Here is a 21452-nt window from a genome sequence, read left to right as displayed (position 1 = left end):
AAAAGCAAAGACCCTATATTAACATCCATTCACCATGTTTATTTTCCACTATCGATTCAACTCTCCCATCGTTCAAATAACAGAACAGCTGGTAAGGTTTAAAGAAGGAAATACAAGGTGCTGGGGAACACACTAAGGCATCTCCATGACTGCTTCTGTGCTGGTTCCACAGCGTGCCTGTAAATAACACACACAAATTTGCAGAGTCTCCGAGTCTCCAAGTGTAACCCACATTCAGGTGCTCCGTACGTTACCAGACTCTATGTCCTACCAAAGACTCTGCCAGGAGCAGACTGTTTCGCAGTACCTTAGGGACAAGATGCAGTCATACAGTATCACTGTCATGCAAAATACTTCAGTAAAAGCTGTTGCTAAACATATTGAGCAAGTTAAAAAAAAAATAATTTAAAAAACCTGAAGTAAACATTAGACAAAAGACCTGCTGTCCCAGACATGATTTCATGGACCACCTTCAGAGCCTACACGCAATCACTTAACAGCTCCAGCAGTTTCTAAACTCCATGTACGAAAGAGATGAAAATTCATGAAAAAAAAAAAAAATGCAAAATCTAATGCATCATCTTCCTTCAGTTTATCCAAGAGACACACTACTGCTTGCTTCCAACCTTCCTGGACATTTTGAAGCTGAAATGTCATTTGCAGCTAAAGGCTACTAACCCAGTAGAACGGTATATTGCTGGCTTTGGACTTCACCCATCTAGCATATATTCTCAGTCGCAGGTTTGATATTTGGAATTGCCTAAGAAGATTGCCATTATAAAATAATTTCAATTCCCAAATTACGTAGGGTACCGTTTTGGCAACTGCAGTGATCTCAAATGCTGACAGGCTGCCTTTCAAACCACTGGCAAATGAGAACTAATTTGCATATATTTCTTTTCATAATTAATTGTGACTAAATGTAGACTTATGGTACATTTTGTTTAGAAATTTTTACATTAACTTCTGAAAACTGGGGTCTATAATGAAAAGTCTGATAGACAGTTGATTATGTTCATTATCTGTGCAGCTGCTCAAAATGTCTAGCCTATTACTTTTTTTTTTTCCATAGTATTCTTTTCATCCAGTGTTAAGTACTGCTTTTAAAGAAGATATAATGAAGTGGTAAAAAACGCTCCTAAATAGACATGATAGGTTGTTCTTTCCATTTCGAAGTACAAAAGCGGGGTGTTTTTTTATTCCTTAATTATCATCTTCTTCATAAATTTGTGGAAGAGAGACTTCTACGAGCAGAATTCGGCTGATTCTACAGGGTTCACACCTAGAAAGGCAGAGATGCCACACAGTGCTCCATTAAATTAAAAAAAAAATTAACATAAAAAAAAATCCGCCTGCCATCTTTTCTTCTAAGTGAATAGCATGGTATCTGCAATGGGCAAGCACTCATATTACCCAGACCACTACAATCCATGAGCAATTTATCTGGATATTTTATTTTGAAAATGGCAAAGCAAGTCACAGGCATTTTTCTTCAGCTACTTGTTGAAGCAGGGGCTGGCGGCGGCAAAGTTTTCACTGTATGCAGCTATTACATATGCTGCACCAGTTGTGACAATAAATACAGGGGTTTAATTTCCAGCACTTTCTTAACATCAGTTTGCTCCTGCCCAAATGCAGTTTCACATCAACCAATATTCCTCAACACAAAAATACATGCCCGCCAGGTAAACAGCAGGAAGTGCTGCAAAATGCCAGCAAAACAGAGATTATGGCAAGAGTTATGAGAAAGAAGCTTTTACAGGAAAAGACTTCTCTTTGGAAATTTTTTTTCTAATCTTTCTAATGAAAATTATCATCTTGTAGTCGAATTCCCTACTAGTTTTTCTGATCGCTACCCTTCCAGAAACCCTCCCCTCCTTGCCCTGCTTTGCAGAGTCCAGACTGTAGTTCAGATGAGCCAGAAATAAAGCAGTTGGCCAAGAGGGAAAACAAACAAACAGAACCCCCCCACGCACACACACCAGGCTTTTCCAGAACGACCCAGCCTTCTGCCTGCGCTTCATGTGTCATGCTGAATCACGGAAGAGCGGTGACTCACGGGGAAAACAAAGTACCCCACCGCTAAGCTAGAGAGATGTTATTCTCCATGGAGTATGTGACTCTGATATTCCCTACTTCGGCATCCTTTTTTCATTAAAATGCCTCATGCATAGTTTACTAGTTCTGAGGTCTCTTTTGCATGATCACTGATTACTTCTATGCAGTTTTGGAAAAGAAGCAACTCTTTGCTAACACGAACCAAAATGGCAGATGTTTTCAAATTGCTCTTCCACCCGTAACTAGAAAAACTGGATGGATTTAATCCAATTTTTTTTCATGTCCTTCATCATACCCTTAAAGCAGAGGCGTAAACATTTCTTTAAAGAGAACATTCAAATTTAACCCGACAGCTTTCTCTAAGATTACGTGCACATATAAAAACAGGTTTTCAAAGCCCACTGGCCTCACACTTCAGTCTCCAAAAGCAAATGCTTTTGCTGCTCTGCTGTCCCAGGCAGCTCCCAGCACATCTCCTTCCACCTGCTTTTTCTTGCCCGTAGTCATGCTGTCTGCGGAGCTACACTGAGAAGCGGAGCAGGGAACTGCATGGGATTAGAACAAATAAACACACATCTCTTTTGCAGAGTCATTTTTTATAAAATTGGATGTGTTCCCAGGTCTGATGGAGCACACGAGCGATTCTACCAATACAGCTGGGCAGATAAAGCGAGGGCAGCAAAAAGCTTCTGGCCTGGGAGAAGGAAGAGTGGAACCTACAGTCTTTAAAAGCTTTTAGCAGACATTTCTCTAGCCCTTGCACACTCACAAATTTAACATGCATGTAAAGTAAACCACTGAAAAGATGTGCCAGAAGGGCCAAAATTATTATTCTACCCCAAAGTACCTGTAAAGCCGAATCATTCCACTGCTACCCAAGGCTGGCAAATGAAGTTCTTGGAGGAGTCTGCAATGCTAGTCACTCTCGCCTCTGCTAACCATTTCTGCCTTCGGTTTTTTGTTGCTTTTGAAAAACGTAACGATGTAGTCAACAGCCAGACAGCTTTATAAAGCTCAACGTTCCTTAAGAACTTATATTAAACTCACTAATAAAACCCAAGAGGCTGGAGCACCATAAAACTTCTGAGTATCTGCTCTACTTCTGAGGCCATCCATTGACTTTGGCCAGGCTCACGCCACTCTCGTGCTCTTGTTAACAGCCAGTAATTAACCAAGTCTATAAACGTAGATGATCCCAGAAAGTGAGTGTTAAGCTTGCACATGTGCTTACCCCTGATAGGAAGCCCTTGACATACTTCACGTAGGATAAGACACTGCTAATTAACTCAGTGGTGCAACCAAACTCCCAACGTTCTTTACCAGAGCTCTGACACAAAGGAAACGAAACAAGCTGGGCATGGATCCAATCGCAATTTTTCCACGGTTAAGACCGTGCGTGCGCAGAGTAACTTTGTCCGAATGTGATGAAAGAACATTTTAATTCCTCATCCATCCAGTAAGTCTTATGGGAATGATGGCATTCCCCATCCTAATGTGGCTTAGAAAGGAGAGAGTTTTCCCCACGCCTCAACAATTGCCTAAACCCACTCAGCGGCTGTCTCGCCATAAGTTAATATTATTTCCAGAGGGAAAAAAAAGTCCAGCTGACTTCCAGCTTTCTTATCACTGAAAGAAGCCATTCTCAAGATGATAAGTAGCAGTATATCTTGCCAAGTCGGATACATTTCTTACAGAAATACCTGAGAGTGACTGTACCACAAGTCCATGAAATAAGCACACTGGGTCATTGGCAAGATCGGTACAACCGGCTAACTGCAAATAAATATTCACTAAATAAATTCAAGGCAAAACTAGATAATCTGGTAAACAAAGAGGAAAACTTCTTTACCAGCTGGATAAACTGAAAAATCAGGGGGGAAGAGAGTTTTCTCAGTATCACTCAGGGACAAATTAATTCCCTCATGTTGATAACGTTCCCTGAATATGACATTATTTTGGTAAGGATGAAAGAAAAGCTTCACTTGACTCACAACTTAAAAATAATTTACACAACTAGCACTCCATTAATTATTTGCACTTTTTCATGAAATTGTATCAAACATGACCAGGACTGTGAACGACAAACAGCCTTAAATTTCAAAAAGGGGAAATGAAATCTCACCACTATTACTCTTTGTTCGCTTTAAGGTACAGAGAACTTTAATAAGTTTCCAAGAATTACTTAAATATCACAGTTACTTTTCACTGTGGCATTGTGCTGAGGCTGTTTCCAAGGATCCATAAATTTTGACAATCCACACTGCGAAACACTGCTGGATGCAAAAGCCATGCATTAAGCGTTGACTCTTAGCACTCTTGAAAATTAAGCTGACTATTCTTTACATCTCTAAATGACAGGTTAGGCCTGTGGTTTCAAGATCTAACATCTTACAGTGCTAGCCAGAACAGTTTCAAGAACTTTTACACAAAAGGAAATTTCTTGAAGAAAAACTTGATCGGTTTGAAATTCAATAGGCTGTATGTGAGTGATCACCTAAGAAATGCCGTGAGAAGCTTGTCAGACTACTGTAAGCTACAGTCTTTAAACTTTCTCATGTGCATTTACCTCATACATATGGCTCCATGTTTCACAAATGAGTTTTGGCTGAATGGAGAAAATGTCATGTACTACCGATCTGGAAAGTCCTGTTAACATGTTGCATGTGCACAGTTAGAAAGCCGTATCACTGTTATTTTCCTCATAGCATTTTGTTATAGGAAATAACTTTAAATCAGAGAAAAGTCACTCGAAACTCGCCATTATAAAGAACATGTCTGATAAAACGAAAGTTATTTATTACAGTTATTTCCTGCAATTGATTAAGAGATTTTCATCATCTAGAAATCATTTCCCTGGCTCACGTGCGTGCCTGAAATCTCCCTGACCTTCCTTTAAAGTCCCCACTGCTATCTTTTAACTTTCCTTTCTGGAAATGACTGAAGAAACTAAGAAGTTTTATTCCCTGAAGAATAAACAAAGTCCATCCTATCAACACACATTCCTGAAGGAGGACCGCATAATTCAGTCCCTTCCTTTACAAGCTGAGCTGGCTGTTTAGGCAAATTCACTCCTTTTCTCAGGATGTAACTAGAAAAGGCAAGCAAAATTAGACATTGCACACATGGATACTTTTTTTGCCAGGGATTATCAAAAGGTAAGCAATGAGTTACCTTTCAGAGCAACTAGGCAATTCTTTTAAGAATAACACTTGCCTTTATATAATCTCAGATAACGTGACACCAAGTTAGTCATCTGCTTGTGTCATTAAGCAGTTACATGTCCCTCACACATGACCTGACAATTAGGTATCTTCCAAATATTTCATCTTTTTCTGAAATATGCACTTTTCTGAATACGAGTCTGGACACAGACTAGATCTGATATATTTTCAGGAGGAAACAGCTATATATTTTAGGGAAATGCTCCGGTAATTGTAAGAAATGGAGCTCAGGAAAAAAAAAAATCCCTAAAAATCTAAAAGTTGTTCCAGTATATAATCAGCCCTGTATCTAAGCCCAAGGCATGTTTGCAAGGTTTTTCATTTTTGTAAGACGGGTTCATGAGGGGAAAACCGCTATTACTTGCTGTTTGCAGCAAGCAGTGCCTGCGAGTCCCAGGCATGCTCCAGCCTTTGGTGCTGCTGAGAGGAAAGAGGAGGAATGAATTTTAGCCCTCAGAGTCATAAGCCTGTTTCTGCACAGATCAATTGTTTGCAACAGCTTGACACCTTCTTTCATAATGAGACCAAACAATTTATCGAGCACCTTCCAGACGCTATCGATCCGAAGGCGACGGTAGGATTTGCCCACAAAAGGTGGGCGCCGGCAGCCCGGGCTGCAGAGCAAACTGCTTTGTGCTGAGCCCATCCTCTTTCTGCAGCAATTACTCTCGAAGAAAGGACTAGGAAAACTTAATTTCTAAAAGTCAAACCATCTGTTTTCTTCCTGTTAACATTACCAACGAGAAGGTTGATTCCAGCAGCTCTGTCTCCCGGCTACTAGTGGAAGCCACTGATTTACTTTCGACGTGTTACTAAACAGCTATGGGTCAGCTATCTTCAAGGTGAGATTTTCTAAGATAACTAAAAGAGATGGATTCCTCTCGCTTCTGCTGAGCTTGTTGGGAAAACTTAGACTTGCATGTCACTAGCACGGGCTGAAGCAGAAACACTCCCTTCAAAAGATTCAACAACCTCCTAACGTTTCAATAGCATCTTCACATTTCTCCTAAACAAAATTTAATTTTTTAATTAAGATTTCACTGGATACATTGCTCATTTTGCCATTTAACCTCCTTCCCTGACAGTTTTGTTACTCTGGTGTCCTTGTAAGCTGTTCTTAACTACCGTAACACCCCCACACACCTCCCCCAAATACCTCAAAATCCCCACACTGTCAGAGGAAGCAGTCCCTTCCTACGATGAAGGGAGAACGAAAGTAGCACTTGAAAGGTTCCTCGTTGCCATCTCAAGCACACCTAACAGGGTGTCTTCTGCCTGGTGTCCCCAGGACTTGGTCTACAGACCAAGAAGCCTACCACTGCCACCAAAGGCAGCAGTCAGCACCCGGGCAGAACTGGGAAAAGGGAACCGGTCATTGCTTGCTTTGGTCTCCTTGGGTATTGCTGATGATGGGACAGTGAGACGTCACCCAGCACCCAAGGAAATCCACTCCTTTAATGTGCAGGAGAGTCTCCTGACTCTTTACATGCACCCACCCACCCACGCTTAAAGGATAATTACCACTAAGCAGGAAAGAAACAGAGAAGAAAGTTTCCCTTTAATAGTCACAAACTAACCCACAGACTTGCTTTAGATGTCCTTCTATCCCCATTACTATTACTTTTTTCAGGAATATTCTCACATTTATATTTTACTAACAAACATCAATAGAAAGAAATAATGTCCAATATGAATAAGAACTTGATGGCTTTGCATTTAAGTCCATACATGTTTCTGCAAGAACGTTACAGGTGCTTGTCTGCATTTCAGCTCTGAGTGAGTCCCATTTCACCAGTGCTGTTCAAATCCTGAATTTCTTGGGAAGAACTATTCCCAAACATAAACAAAAGTTTGATAAAACTGGGAGGAAAAAAAAGTACCTGTGTGTGGGAAATCTCAATTTTTACTTACCCTGCCAAGCAATAGGTACGGAATTTTACAATCCTGGCATCTTTCATTCAAAATTAAGTTCTGATTTTCAAACCAGAAGTGTGGTTACCTACCTCTTTTTAAAAGCGACACATTCGTTCCCTAACTTACAAGAACAGGAATAAGCAAATACACAGGCTTTCATGAACAAAATTTAGTCATTTTAGGGTTTTCCAGTTGTGGGTGAAAGCAAGATTCAAATAAACCAAACATGAATTTATCTGAAAACAAGGCAAGCCTGCAGAAAAAGAGGCCCAATTATCTAAGTAATGCCACGAACTTCAAGCAAACATTGATAGTGCAAAACCAGAACAAGTTCACGGACAGAAGCCCATTCATAGTAGTAATATTCACCTGTAGAAGTATGAGCACCCCCTGACTGTGTTGTGAGTAAAGTGTTCCTGAGTCTTCTCGTTTCCAAAGTCCTCCAACGGGTCTGACCACAGGATGTCACACATAGGTCCGTATGCAGGTGGTTCCTTGAATCGATCTAACTAAGAAAAATAGGAGACAAAGAAATACTAACTTCTTTCAACTATGTACTCACAGAAACACTGAAGTTACTATTTTTTCATTCCACAGGTTGGCAAACAAAGACCCAAATTTCAGCTTTGGGTTGCTCTCAGCTTTAAAGCAATGGAGTTTGAACAACGGTAAAACAGTCGTTGATAACAATAACAAAGAGAAGAAGGAACAGATATAACTGAAAATTAAGAGATACAGTGGATTCCTAGTCTACATGAGTTTTTGTGTGCAATTTTTTTTCCTTTTTCTACTGTCATATGCAAGCATTGCAGTGGACAAGAGAGAAGATACTATTTGTATATTTCGTGATTTTTCAAAAACCATAGCACTCAATTTGCGAGGCACTTCAAGGAAAAAAATAATACAAAAGTTATTTGAAAGCAAGTTCCCATTTTTATTTGTTTTCACAAAAAATTGAATTTGAGTACCAAGACAACATCTGTGTTACAGAATCTTGCCATGACATTCTTGTTGTTCTCATAACCTTAACCCTATTTGAGCGGCTAAAAATTCCTCTTTCTGCCTGACTATTGGTATTAAAAAATTCAAATTATATGGAATGATACTGCAAATAAGACAAAGCATAGCAAAATAGGGAAACAGTAAAAATCAATAACCCTCCACGAGAACTCTTTAGTATAAAAATACCCCTTGTTAAGACAGGTGTATGAATCAGGTTTACAGTCCAAAACATTCTCTACTCTGGTCAGAAAGATCAAGTAATGATTTACTAGCCTACCTAACATACCCCACCCCCCAAAAAAAAAATAAATTTCAAAGATAAATAATTGGATTTTTATGTTTTCAACACTCAGTTAAAAAGTTCTAATGAGACCTCTACAATTTTACCTTTGTATCCTCATCATGAAATTTTCATAGCATACCTACACTTCTAACCTGTTTCAGCCTTCTACCAACTAATGCTTTTGTAACTATAATTCAATTAAATTAAATAACAATTCATAAATATGCAAAAACAATTCCTGCTGATTGCCAAAGATGAATCAACCTGCTGGGGGGGGGGGGGGAAGAGTTAGGACGTTAATGACACTAATCTAGAATCTGAGAGTTAAACAGTTTTACTTTGCCATTACGTTGTTGCAAAGCCAGCTAATTTTTAGGCAGAGAATATTTTTGCTTAATGAGACAGTGAACCTTTACTTCAGAAACAAAACTTTACATTCACTAATTTTTAAAAGCGCAGTTAATATCTTAATCTAATTGCTTTTACGTCAAAACATATAATTACTGGCTCAAGTTTGTTGGTTTTTTTTGTTGTTGTTGTTTTTGGTCTTTTTAATCCATATTAATTTCTCAGTAGGCTACAAATGAACCTCAGGATATAATTTATCTTTTAGTAACTTTAAAGCTCAGAAGTACATACCCATGTTTCCAAGTCTCAAACTGCAAGTCAGAAACAAGAAAATATTTTCTGCTGGAAGTACTAAGAATAAATGTTTTAAATACCTCCCCCTTTTAGAAATATCAACTGAGATCTCTTTTACAATACAACTGAAAAAAATATTAATCCTCGATAACATGCAACAACACTGGATTACGTGAAGAAACTGCTGACGTTGTTCTCTGAACTTTCGTGAGATTTATAAGAAACTTCTGAGAAGACAAGAGTACCACACACAAGCATCAACTTACTAAGCCTCGCTTAGACAATTTGCTAGGCACTCAAGTGCAGCACTATTAAAAATGTGGCAGGACCTATTGAAGATCTTGACTCTTTTGAAAATAATGTTGTTTTGACTATATTCGTTGCAATCATACCATACTTTTCTATTATATGTTTTAATATCGTGAGGTTTTTCTAGAGCTATTTTTATCTCTTCTCCAAGAAAGCGCAGAATGCCTAACAAGGCCGAGGAATCATCAGACGGTGTGCTTACGTTGTGCTAGTAGATGATACTTAAAAGAAACAAATCCTATGTATTCCTTCCCTCCTAAGTACTTATATACCTAGCACATTGATTTTTTTTAGAACACAAAGATGATAAATCCTTTGTTTTACTGGGTGTTCTATGATTCTATGTTGGTGATTTCCTCACCTCAATAAAATACGAGTAACTGCAGCAACTCCTTTTATGTCCTAATTAAAAAGACCTTTAAAAGGTGATAATGTCGACATGAATGTCAAAATGATATACAAACATCTTCGAGCAATGAACAACAGTATGAAAGGATTCAAGTTTTATTTGCTGGCGATTAACTGTTCACTTATTAGACCTGAGCACTGTTCAGACTTACTTTTCTTATGTCATCTAAGGTGTTGATCTCTGGAGACAAGCCACCGTGTACACACAGGAATTGTTGGTTCATCAGAGCAGCCAAGGGAAGGCAGTCGAAGGCATCCATGCAGGCATCATATACGCGTTCTGAATATTTGATTTTACCTTTTAAAGATTAAGATGGTATCAGAAAGCGCCATCAATACTTAAGAGGAAAAAAGAAATTAGGATGCTACTTAATATCTCAATCTTGCTCTCACTGCCCTCTTCTGCACTGAGGACTGTACCAAAGCTTGCCTCACGCAAAAAATTATTCTGGATTATTCACTGCTGGAAAAATTCTTCACAATCTGAGACGAAACTAATAAGAGTTCTGTCAAGTTTGTTATATTTTTCTAAAAATCTGTAAATAAACAATTTATATATATACCATTATAGTCTGCTATGAAATCTATACAGCAAGCCTTAAAAAGTCTGCTGAATGGTTATCACCTACTACACTATTGCTCAATATAGTCTCTATGAAGTAATCAGAACTTTATCCCAGTCCCTTATAATTAATTGTCTACAGAAATGCCATTATGAAATGAAGGAGGCGGTACGATGAAGCTGAAATGTTAATTTACCAATACACATATTAAGCTCGGTAAACCATGAAGCCTTTGAGCCAATTAACATTTCCTTTATCCCCGTGATAAAAAGGGAACACAGACTTATGGCAATAGCTTCAGCTTGCAGTGTCACAGAGGGGGGGAAAAAAAAAAGCTTCATTGTGCAGGTGAAGGTCTACATCTAATGAGCTTTATGTGTCACTGTATCCTTTCTTGCAATGCAGAAAGGAATTCCTATAAAAAGAGCATACCAAAAATTCTGAGTCTGCATACAGGGTAAATGTGAAAATGCTATGAAATAAAAAAAATGCACACAAAAAAACAAAACAAAACCATAAAAGTTCCTTGCATTTTTTCTCCTGATGCAGATGAGCCAGTGAGATGCCACCTCCTCCACCTGCAATCCGGGACCTGTCGCAGAGGTGCCAGAGCCGGCGTGCCGGCCGGCAGGTTCCCGCTGCCAGGCTGCTGCGAGGGGCAGCAAACTCACAGCCGCTGCAGAAACCACCACCAGCACCACGGGTTTACTGAGAGCATCCAGGCCCAGATGGCCCCACGGTAGCCCTGGGCTGCTTCCCAGGCTAGGTTGGCATGCTGAAGTGGCTTGATACCTGCGGCACCAAGTGATGACATCCCCGGGTTTGTAGAGGTGGTTGGTCACTACCCGCTGCGAGGGGTCTAAGCCCTTCCTTCCTCCACCATGGAGACACCCTCTCCAGTCCCCCCACAAGAGGACTGCCCTCTCAGGGAACAGTGACCACAATGTAAAATTACTGACAGTTAACATGAGAAGTGTATTTAAAATTACTGATGGCAAACAAGTACCCAACACTCACAAAATAACAAATTGAGTTGTTTTCAACTTGAGTTAAGAGGAGAAAGGTTATAAGTAGACTTACATTCTTGCTTAAATGTGAAATACTCTGTTAAATGTCTACATTCATGATTCCCACGAAGTAAAAACAGTGTTTTGGGGTAAAGGATTTTCAAGGCCCACAAGTACAGCACACACTGCGAATCAGAAAAAAGAAAGAAAAATATAATTCATAATTAATAATGTAATTCGACCACTCTGTTCCCCACCAGCAGAAAAAAAAAAAAAAGCAGAAGGAAAAAAAGTTTTCTGTGTAAAACATTTATTTTCAACAGGTTAACTTCGCTCTTCATACATTACATGCAAACATTTCTCCGTGCTTCAACCTGGACTGGCTGCAACCAGAATATTCTGATAAACTTTTACACTTTTGCCAAGTGGTATCTCCCTGTTCAGCCGCGTGCTGCCTGCAGTGGCCCCAGCTATCGCGGAGTAATTGCCATCCGTCTCTCAAATGAAGTGCGCACTCTCCACCTGGCAGGTTCGGCAGAAACCCACCATGGAAACCATTTGACAAGATCCGCATTCCCTGGCTTAAGGAAAAATTGCCCTAGAACAATTTAACCCACCCTTCAGGAAATACCCCAGCTTCCATTATTACACAGTTTTTACATGAATGCTTGTTCATTTTTCACTTAACGTTGTTCTGCACAAACCACTGAGGAAAAAACCCCACAAAGCTCTTGCATTAAATGAAGTTACTACAAAGCTTCTATGAAGCCTTTTATCTTTCCAGCAGATTTCTATTTGAGATGACATTTCTTCTAGACATGTTTTTAAAGATAAAAATGAAGACTTGGAGAGGCTAATCTCTGCTCAGACCTCTCAAAACCATCCAATTAAAATAGTTGTTTTGAAAACAAAACTGACACGGCAACCATGCCAAAGCATTACGAGACTCTTGATAAATGACTGAACTTGCAAACGTCATGGAAGACTTATCCTTTGTGCAGGACAACCCTGCTCAGGTACCCGTCTGACAAAATCACAGCTCCAAGGAAGCTGATGGAATTAAGACCCATTCATCCCATGGGATGGGCCCACTGTCTGCAAGAACGCTGTATAGACCACAATGGCCTCTCAAAAAACGTGAGCTAGAAAACCATCTGAAAAATTTCTCCTCCAACTCTTCCTTTCTTAAACATTGATGAACTGCAGAACTGTTGCACGAGAAATAAAAGGTGTCAGAAAACTCCCACCTCCTAACACTCTCCCCTTCATTCTGTTGACAGCAATTATCTACTTTATTTACCTGAATAGTCAATAGATTGGAAATTCAGAATGTACTAACAACCACGGTTTCTGATTAGAGCAAAATCAGCATTTTTGTCAGTGAAATGCCTCTAAACTTGTACAGTATGAATTCCCATCCACAATTCAGAATGTCTTAATAAATAGAATAATTACGTTAATGATGTCTCAACATTTTGATTTCTGTTCCCTCACTTGCTACATAGTCCTCATCTTGAAAAAAAAAAAAGGAAAAAGGATGCGACATTTTAAGTTCTGTGCTAAACCTCACACTATCCATAGATAATCACATAGCAATAGGGGTTTTATACTACTAGTCTGTCTTGAATTTATTACATGCAGACATCTGGATGCTCTGCCTGCACTCCATAATTTCTGTTCTTCTACTCAGAGGGTCTAGAGCCAGGTAAAAAGAGCAGAAAGTACAGGCAGTGTCCTCCAGGACTTGCAAAATTCATTCTCCCCCTTGGAAACACATGGAAGGCCTCCCAGCTCAGGCCACCTCTTCTGCCTCCCAGGTGCAGGAAGCAAGAAGAGATGTCAGTAACGCCAGGTAGATCACACTGACATCATCCAGCTTGAAATTATAGTGTTAGGTCACAGGAATTATCTGCTGTGGCCCAGAACAATCACAAAGGGTGCGCCTGGGGGAGGTTTGCTGGAGTCTGCGCGGAGAGAAGATTTGGCTTTGAAGATTGAAATCCTTCCTTTGAAGCACTCATGAGAACCAGACCGAGAAGATAACAGAGAATCAATGCTGTTCAGAAAGTTCTGTGTTTCCCTGCCACTATTCAAGGAGCATAAGACCACCATTCGCCTTTTGTGTTGTTTTCAGTGGTACTATATTGAAGGCTTATTTTGTTTAGATAATTCCTTTAATTTTCTCCCTTTTCTTATCGTAAGTCCAGTGATGTAACATCATAATAGTAAATAAGAACTAATTAGCAGATTATTTTTTTTCCATGCAAACTAAACAACAAATACGAGGGTGACAATTTTTTGTGGCTTTTCAACTTATGCAGTCATTTACATACAAAAAACATGTTCAAAAAACATATAATGAGCAAACATTCTGTTTTGTCTTTTGGGTTTTTTTAACTATGCTTGCATACCATAATTCTTACTGAAATCAAAAGAGTTATGATTATTTGCCCTTGTTGAGAATCTGAGCTTACAATCTTCAATTATTTGGTTACACTGCTTCCCCATGGCAAAATTTTAGAATTCTTTTTTATTCCCCTCCAACTTTTTCCATCAAGAAGATACAACGCATCAGTTCTGCTGTGACTGTGTAAAATGTGCAAAAGCGACTTTGCAATCTGGACATCACTAAGGTGTTTTTGGCCTGTCTTATTTCATATACCATAATAATAATAATAATGGTTCTATTTCTTAAACGCCAGCCCTCAAACTTCACCCCTGCTTGCTTACTTATTATCTTTTAGCTGTTGAAATAGCAGGTATGTAAAGTTTGTAACAAAGAGGTAATCTGCCCACCTCCCAGCTCCTATAGAGTCAAGCTGTTTTCCTGCTGAGGCTCTGGCACCCTCACCATCAGGAAAGAAGAGATCTGTGCAATTAAGCGCTGCATAAGCCAAAGGCACATATTTTCAAAACGGACTCGGGATTTAACTCCACCGTCACATGCTGAATTTGAGCGTTTGCACAACTCGACCTTTCAGTTCCTTCTGAAAAGGAAAACGAAAAGCCCCAGACCTCTTGCACGCATCCCAAGTTACATCCTCAAAACAAGGAATATCGAGAAATTGTTACCACCGCCACTAGATTGCAACCACAGCGACACCTGTAAGACAGCGCACTCACTTCTGGGTGCTCACGTCAAAAAAAAGAGGTAACTTGCTCTGTGGCTTTGTATGGGTACCAAAAGATGAACTCTCTCTCCAAATGACTGATGCCACTGGGCACTCCCCCCAGCGGATGAAATTAAGTGTGAACAAACACAAGGTAATTCATACTGAAAAGGATAATTTGAGCCACGCTTTGCTACAGTCTGTACTGATGGAACAGTATATTAGCATAGGTCCTTCACTCTGTAACTAACACGCGCCTCACCTAAATAAAAACATTGCATTACTTTAACTGCACTGAAATAATTCTACCATTATGGTACCTACTACAGGTACAGCTTTCTAAAATGGAATAACTATCCCAATGGAAACGATGTACCTTTTTACAAACACGACTGTATTCACACTGCTGGTATGACTATTTACTACAGCTTTATTTCAGAGACAAATAAAGATACACTGCATCTGTAGCCAAAATTCTCACAGGAGAGGCAAGTTCTTGCCATTTCTGAACTACCATCCCTTGAGCACAGGAAAAGAAAACTCTGAACACTACTGAAAATAAAGAAAAAAAAAATATTGCCTTCACTGCAACCAGGATTTCATTCTTTTTTACCCGCAACTTTCAGGGCAGAAAGGATGATCTCTTCTCTTAAAGCTCTGCTGCAGAGCAGGGACAGTAAGATTGCATCAACCAGATCTCCAGTGACAACTTACAGTCTCTGCCACAACTTTTTTGCCAATGTGCTCTTATTTTACCTGGGTTTTGTGTTTCTAAAACCAGTGCTTATGTACATACAGGTTGGATATTTAAAAATTTAAAAGGCTACTGCTGTGGAAATAGATTCCTCGTGGTCAGGGTCTCAGCTGTTTCTAAAACATTGTTCAAGAATCTCATTCTGGTCATTCAACTTCTGTTTATTTTTTTAAAGCATCTGTTGAATATTCCCAAGCGTCTTTGGGATCTTGTTTTGATACCTGCATAGTACTTTAGCACCTCCAGACTTCAATTATGGCAAGACTCTTGTAGCTAATCTCTAGCTAGTTGCTACTTATACTGTTTTCTAGTGTTTAGACCACATTACTCCTATTTCAGCCCTTGGAGGGACCTCAAAAATATCCAAAAGGGATGGACCTCTTTTTCAACCAAAAAGTGACCAGAAAATTCCTTTTCTTAAATGTTCCTCTAATTCTTATAGCTAGTACTTTCTAAACAGGTATCCAAGTGGTGTCTCCTAGCCTCCCTCATTAGACGCCGTGTCTTGGCCCCCGCTGTTTTCTGTGGAGATGGGTCCCACAGAACGATGGAAGCAGTGCAGGGGAAATGGTGCAAGCGACCTCCAGGGCACTGTCCCACCTTCTCTCCCTGCAGCCAAAAGGGGTTCCTGGCATGTTGGGGACTCGCTCCGGGAAGAGCTGGCACAGGACCAGGCAAGCTGCCAGGACGGCCCTGACACAAACAGATCTGGGAATCTAATATTTACAAAAATAATCTGAGAATTACCAAATATTCAGAGCTCTGAGGAGGACTGCCCAGCAAAAATGAGATCTTACAAGAAGCGAATTCTTCCTGCAGAGAAACATACTTGTTACTGTTACACAGAAGAAAAGGGCAAGGAAATTTAGGATAATTAAGGTATCAGGACTTCCTTTGCTCTGAGAGAAGTGAAAAAAACAGTTCACTTCACTGGTAAACTATTCCTGACCAGCCAAAACTATTTTAAATCAAGCTGTTTATTGGGAAACATTAACGCTCTAGAGCAATGGAGGAAACTGAAAGGTGTTAATTCTTCCAATAAAGTCCTAAAAAGTGCATGGAGACTTGAGAGATGACCAACACATGGATTCACCAGCATTCACTTCACCCACAGTTTACTAACACAAATTTATTTATACGTAAATCTTTTCTTGGGAGAGACCAGTTAACAATTTCTAACAGTTCACTGATTTCAGAAGCATCTCAAGCACCAGATGCTTTTTTAATTGATGCAAGGCCTGATGGTCAAATTCCAGACTCACTTCAAACACCTCACTGTTCTTGCTAGAAATACCACAAAACCAGTTTCTCCTTCTGGAATTTCAGTCTTTGTGTTTGGGAAATGAAGATGCACAAATGTTTTGAATCTTAAAACACAACTCTGATTTTGTTCATTTTTAACATTGGTTTAATTCTCCAGATCTATCTCCTCTGTCAAAAGTGATCAGTATGTACCTTCTGGTATTCAATCGACATTTAAACCTGTATGTTTTTATGTGGGATTGAGCAAGAAAATAATTCCAACAGTTCATTTACATAATGTTATTAATGCATTATAGTCTGTATTTACTCTGATTGTAATTTTTCCAAGACTATGATGAAAAGCAGTCTGTATGTTTACTCCCCCCTACACCACATGGCATTTATGTCTGCCTCTGAAAAGGGCGCTTTCAGGCTCAGGTAGAGATTAGTCATTCTTCCTTACAACCCATTCCTGCAGAACCAATCATGCTCTAACTATTCTTTGCATTTAAAAATAGCCCTCTGTTTTGATCATTTGGGTTTCTTTTCTCCATGACCATAAAACTTGTTTGAAAGCGAGAACTGAGGGGTTTCTCCTCTGGAGTCAAACCCCTGGAACGGTGCAGAAGCACAACAGGGAAACGTTATCAGTGACAGAGCCAAGGAAACAAGTGTGCCGTATCAGATATTGCAACTTGCCAAAATTTGTTATTCTAAGTGAAGAAATGCTCAGGCTCTGCCAAAAGGTCAAATGGAAAAGACAGCACAGCTACAGGATAAAGATTTGGTCTGTTCTGAGAAACCTCATCTCATCCTATCTATAATTTTGACATTTTTTGTTTTAGCTGTTATAATTCCTTTATTAGTCTCCCATCCTGCAACACCTTGCTTAGAGGTAATTTTAAAGGCACAAAACACACCTCCTTCAAACAGTGAAGCTAGCTCTGGTAAAAACAGAGCACACACGCGAAGGATTGATCCCCTAGATCAAGAGCTCCGTGGGGCAAGGACTGTCATTTCTGCTGAGTGCCTTACAATACAAATACTTTTCTCTTTTTCCCTCTGCATTATCAAATGCCTGCCACCTACCTTATGCAATTTCTTCTTCTGTTCTTAATGATAATAGCTTACATTATATAGTACCTTTCATCCAGAAGAATCCCAAATGCTTTGCAGCCCACAGACAAGGATTATCTCGCCCACTACCAGAACTCAGCTAGGTCTAGGCTCAATGGTATCACTTTTACATTAGATATCACACGGCAATCTAAGGGATTTTTTTTTTTTTCACAGCTTATATTACTCATGATTAGTACCTTGGACCAGCTACTTAATTCTTTTGGAAAGACCCCAGAACTCGTGCAATAGTCTCGTATCTACACAGCAGAAAGGGAAGCCAACAGATGGATGGAACATCGATCACTGTGCGACTGTCATGGTAGAAATACGCACTGAGACCAGGCTAGGACTGTTTACCACCAGTACTTCTCCAACACAAAGTACTGGCAAGAGCTGGTGCCTGCTGGACATGCTCAGGGCCCCTTCTCCACCAAAAGCACCCCCCACCACCACCCCAACGTGCCAAGTTGCATTCTTCACCATTTTCCTTTCCTTGTCACTACTTATTGTGCTGAGTTCATGCCTGAATGCATAGCTCTACATCCAAATACACTTATGAAACAGAAAACTGCCTTTTCTTTCAAAGGCATTCTTTAATCAAGGTGACAGGTGGGGACAATCAGTTATGTGACCAAAAAAGTAGTGATTTGAGAACCTTACATACAAAAAAGAGTCATATAAGCAACAGCTCAGCTATTTCCTTGGTGCTGGCAGAAGCCAGTACTGCTTCCAGTGAAAAAGTAGAGTTCCAGAATGGAGAAACCAAATTCAGAATATAATTTGCTAAATACGTATATGCAGGTTGCTAAATGGGGAATTTTAAGGGGCTTATTCCCATAAGCTATTTTGCTTTGTGTTATATGGCTTGCTTTTGTCTTTAATTGGTAATAGCCCTGGAGTAGATTTTGGCAAACTATCAGACAAGCACTTGAAAGCTGAAACAAATCCACTTGTTCTATTTCATATATTAAAAACGTATGTAGAAATGAAGACAAAACTGTCCTCTTCCAGATACCACTTGGCTTGCTCAAAGTCTACAGGAGATACAAAACAGGTTACCGCAACTGAAAAATGGTAGTTCAAGACTGAGCTGCAAAACAGTTTAAGCCTGTGAAGCCACCCCCCACGCTCCCAACCTTCCCCAAGAAACCCAGCATGGTAATCCACAGTGATGACTTTGCTCACAGCTCACCGTGGATCAGAGAAGGATCAAAAAAATCACGACCAAAGTGCTCACTTCAGTATGAGACTAAACCCTGACAGTATTGATTTTTGGCAGGTGGGTGAAAGAACCTTGCAATTCTTAAGCTTTTAGAGCATTTGTACTTGGAACAGCATAATTCTATTTGTAAAGTGTGACAAAAGATTCTGTTAACATTTTAAATTAAGTTTTAAAATGAACTAATAAAGCACAAGTAGTCTTACTGAATCTTATTTTTAAGAAACTTCTCTTCATACTATAAATACAACCCTGGCAAGATAATGCAGTGATCCATTTTACCAACATATAAATAACTCAGCTGCTTGGGATTACATATTTTTGTATCAATATGACAACAGCGTACTAAGACGTGGTATGTAGAAGTATATGTGCTCTCGCATGCTGCCATCTTATCTAGTCACAGACACACAACCATGTATCAAAGGACTGACATTGCTTCTAGCAGAAAATGGGTATTCTCCCCTGACTCAGGGGGAGTTAAAGTCTGAACTTTTCAGAGAAAGGAGTGAAGCCATAGCTCAAAAGCTGCTGCAAGGGTTTCTGAATGACCGTTCAGTGACTATGACCAACTATGACCTGGATGAACAAATCCTGATTAGTTTTTATTTGATAGTTGTGCACCTCATCTGTCAGTTTGCAAAACCAAGCAGCAAAAAAGAACAAAAACAGAAGAAAAAAATTCACTTTGTTTTTTGAGCAGAGGAACAAAGGATTCATGCTTCGTATTTAACTCACTTCTAGTCAAAGGCGGGCAGGTTGGACAGGACACTGCTTCCTTCATAAGCCAGCTAAAGGTACTGTCATTTGATCTCCACATTCTGCAGCCTAATACTTGAGCCTGCATCAAGTCTCAGCATCTTCAACAGGGCACACGTGCTGCATCAAAAGCCAGAGACCATGCACTCCTGCATGCCATATCTAAACAGAACTCATTCATTGTCTCCAGCACAGCATGTTATCTGCTGGCTTTTTTGTCCCATTTACCCCCTTATCTAGTCCTTCCATTTTCATAAAATTTCGCATCCAGGAAACTCAGATCAAATAAACCTAAACATCAAACTAAACTGAGTTTTTTATTTAGTTTTTCTGTTACTTCTCTCTTTGAATAGCTCATGTCTATTCATCTGATTTAGCTTGCGCAAGCTGCAGAGCAGACCGCCTTCTGTGCTATATTTGGACGACCACTAGTTAGCACCAAGGTCCATTCTCCATCAGCTTTCCAGCACAGATATAGTGGGATTTGTCTGGATACCAAGCAACCCTTATGAAAACCCCAACAGTGACATTAACGTGGACTTCTTTTGCTCACAAGTGGTATCTGCAAAGACCGTCAGTATTCCCGAAGTGATTAAATTATGATGCTAAATATACACAATAGCAGTTTCGTAGCCAAAAATAGAAATAAGAAACTTACTTCAATGCTGAAGTACCCTCTGTCCACATAGTCCCCCAGGAAGAGATACCGCGTGTTAGCTGGAGAACCTCCCACTTCAAACAGTTTCATCAAGTCAAAGAACTGACCATGGATGTCTCCACAAACTAGAAGGAAAAAAAAAAAAAAAGAGAAAGAGCTATAAGCAATATTCAGATTAACCATGCCAAGATCATCTTAGGCACATGCATTCTGCAGTTGCTTTCTTTCATGAGAAATGCGTTATGACGATTTTGTGCATCATTCTCTAGTTAAACGACCAGTGAGAGCTGGCAGCTGCTCAGCAGAAGCTGTTTTTTTTTAAATGACATGCGTCCATGTATATGTGTGCAAAAGGCTACCAACTACTTAAAAGAGAGCCATCGGGCAAATATGACCCATAATTATTTTCATAGGTATCTGTCCATTCCTCCTTCTGCCCAGCAGAACACACGATACTGGCAACAGTAATAAGACAAACCAAAGAAGTCCTGAAGAGAGAACATGTTCAAGCAAGGTTACGCTTTCTTTCAACATCATTCCTTTACTTCTCCTACTCTTAAACCCAAATGACCACCAATAGGCTTTTTGTAAAATGCAAAGTGTGCCTGTCCTGTGGATGCCACTGGTTAAAACGACAAATTTCTGACTTCTGGTTTCTCTAAGGAAAAAATGGCCTGCTTGCTTTCCCAAAGCATGTCTTACGTGAGAGGACACTGATTTTTCATGCTTTAACCTCTACCACTTTATTTAACCTCAGATAATTATGATTTGTTTCACTTCATTGCAATGAAGTCAATCTAACAAGCGGCTTCTCCAGAAAGAGCAGCTCCCAGTGAACACGACAGCCAGAGCACAAGTGATGTGCGGCCGGCGCTAAGCGGGGATGTCTCTTTTTGTGCCTTGGGGGTAAGAGATCGGTTCAGCTATCTTGTGAAATTGCAAACTCCGTGGTGGGTGGTTTTAAGCATCTGCAGGAAGGTAGGCAATGCTTTTGGAGGCCCCCATGGAAGCTTAACTAACAACGCTGTGCCGAAACCTGCTTCCTTTTGCCTTGCTTTGTTTCCTCTACCTAAGGGAGTGGGAGAACTCCCCCGTTCAGGGCTGAGCCCAAACCTTTTCTGGCAACAAACCTTAACAAAGAAAACGTTGCCTTGACTGTTACTGAGGTTAGTTTAGAGTGGTTC

At 39.9% G+C, this 21452-nt stretch overlaps 1 protein-coding gene across 2 annotated transcripts in view; it reads right to left on the bottom strand.

Annotated features, from left to right (window-relative positions):
* The window catches only part of PPP3CA (protein phosphatase 3 catalytic subunit alpha), a 200743-nt gene that overhangs the window by 38894 nt on the left and 140397 nt on the right, over window positions 1-21452 (bottom strand). For both annotated transcript variants that reach the window (XM_063335805.1, XM_063335806.1), the window contains exons 3-6: window positions 20269-20393; window positions 11481-11592; window positions 9990-10135; window positions 7563-7702 (exon numbers count right to left, since the gene is read on the bottom strand). In XM_063335805.1, the coding sequence (XP_063191875.1) occupies window positions 7563-7702; window positions 9990-10135; window positions 11481-11592; window positions 20269-20393 (523 nt within the window). The remainder of the gene's footprint in view (window positions 1-7562; window positions 7703-9989; window positions 10136-11480; window positions 11593-20268; window positions 20394-21452) is intronic.

This window comes from Chroicocephalus ridibundus, chromosome 5 (genome assembly GCF_963924245.1).
Source record: "Chroicocephalus ridibundus chromosome 5, bChrRid1.1, whole genome shotgun sequence".
NCBI lineage: Eukaryota > Metazoa > Chordata > Aves > Charadriiformes > Laridae > Chroicocephalus > Chroicocephalus ridibundus.
This window is presented reverse-complemented; position numbering and strand designations above follow the sequence as displayed.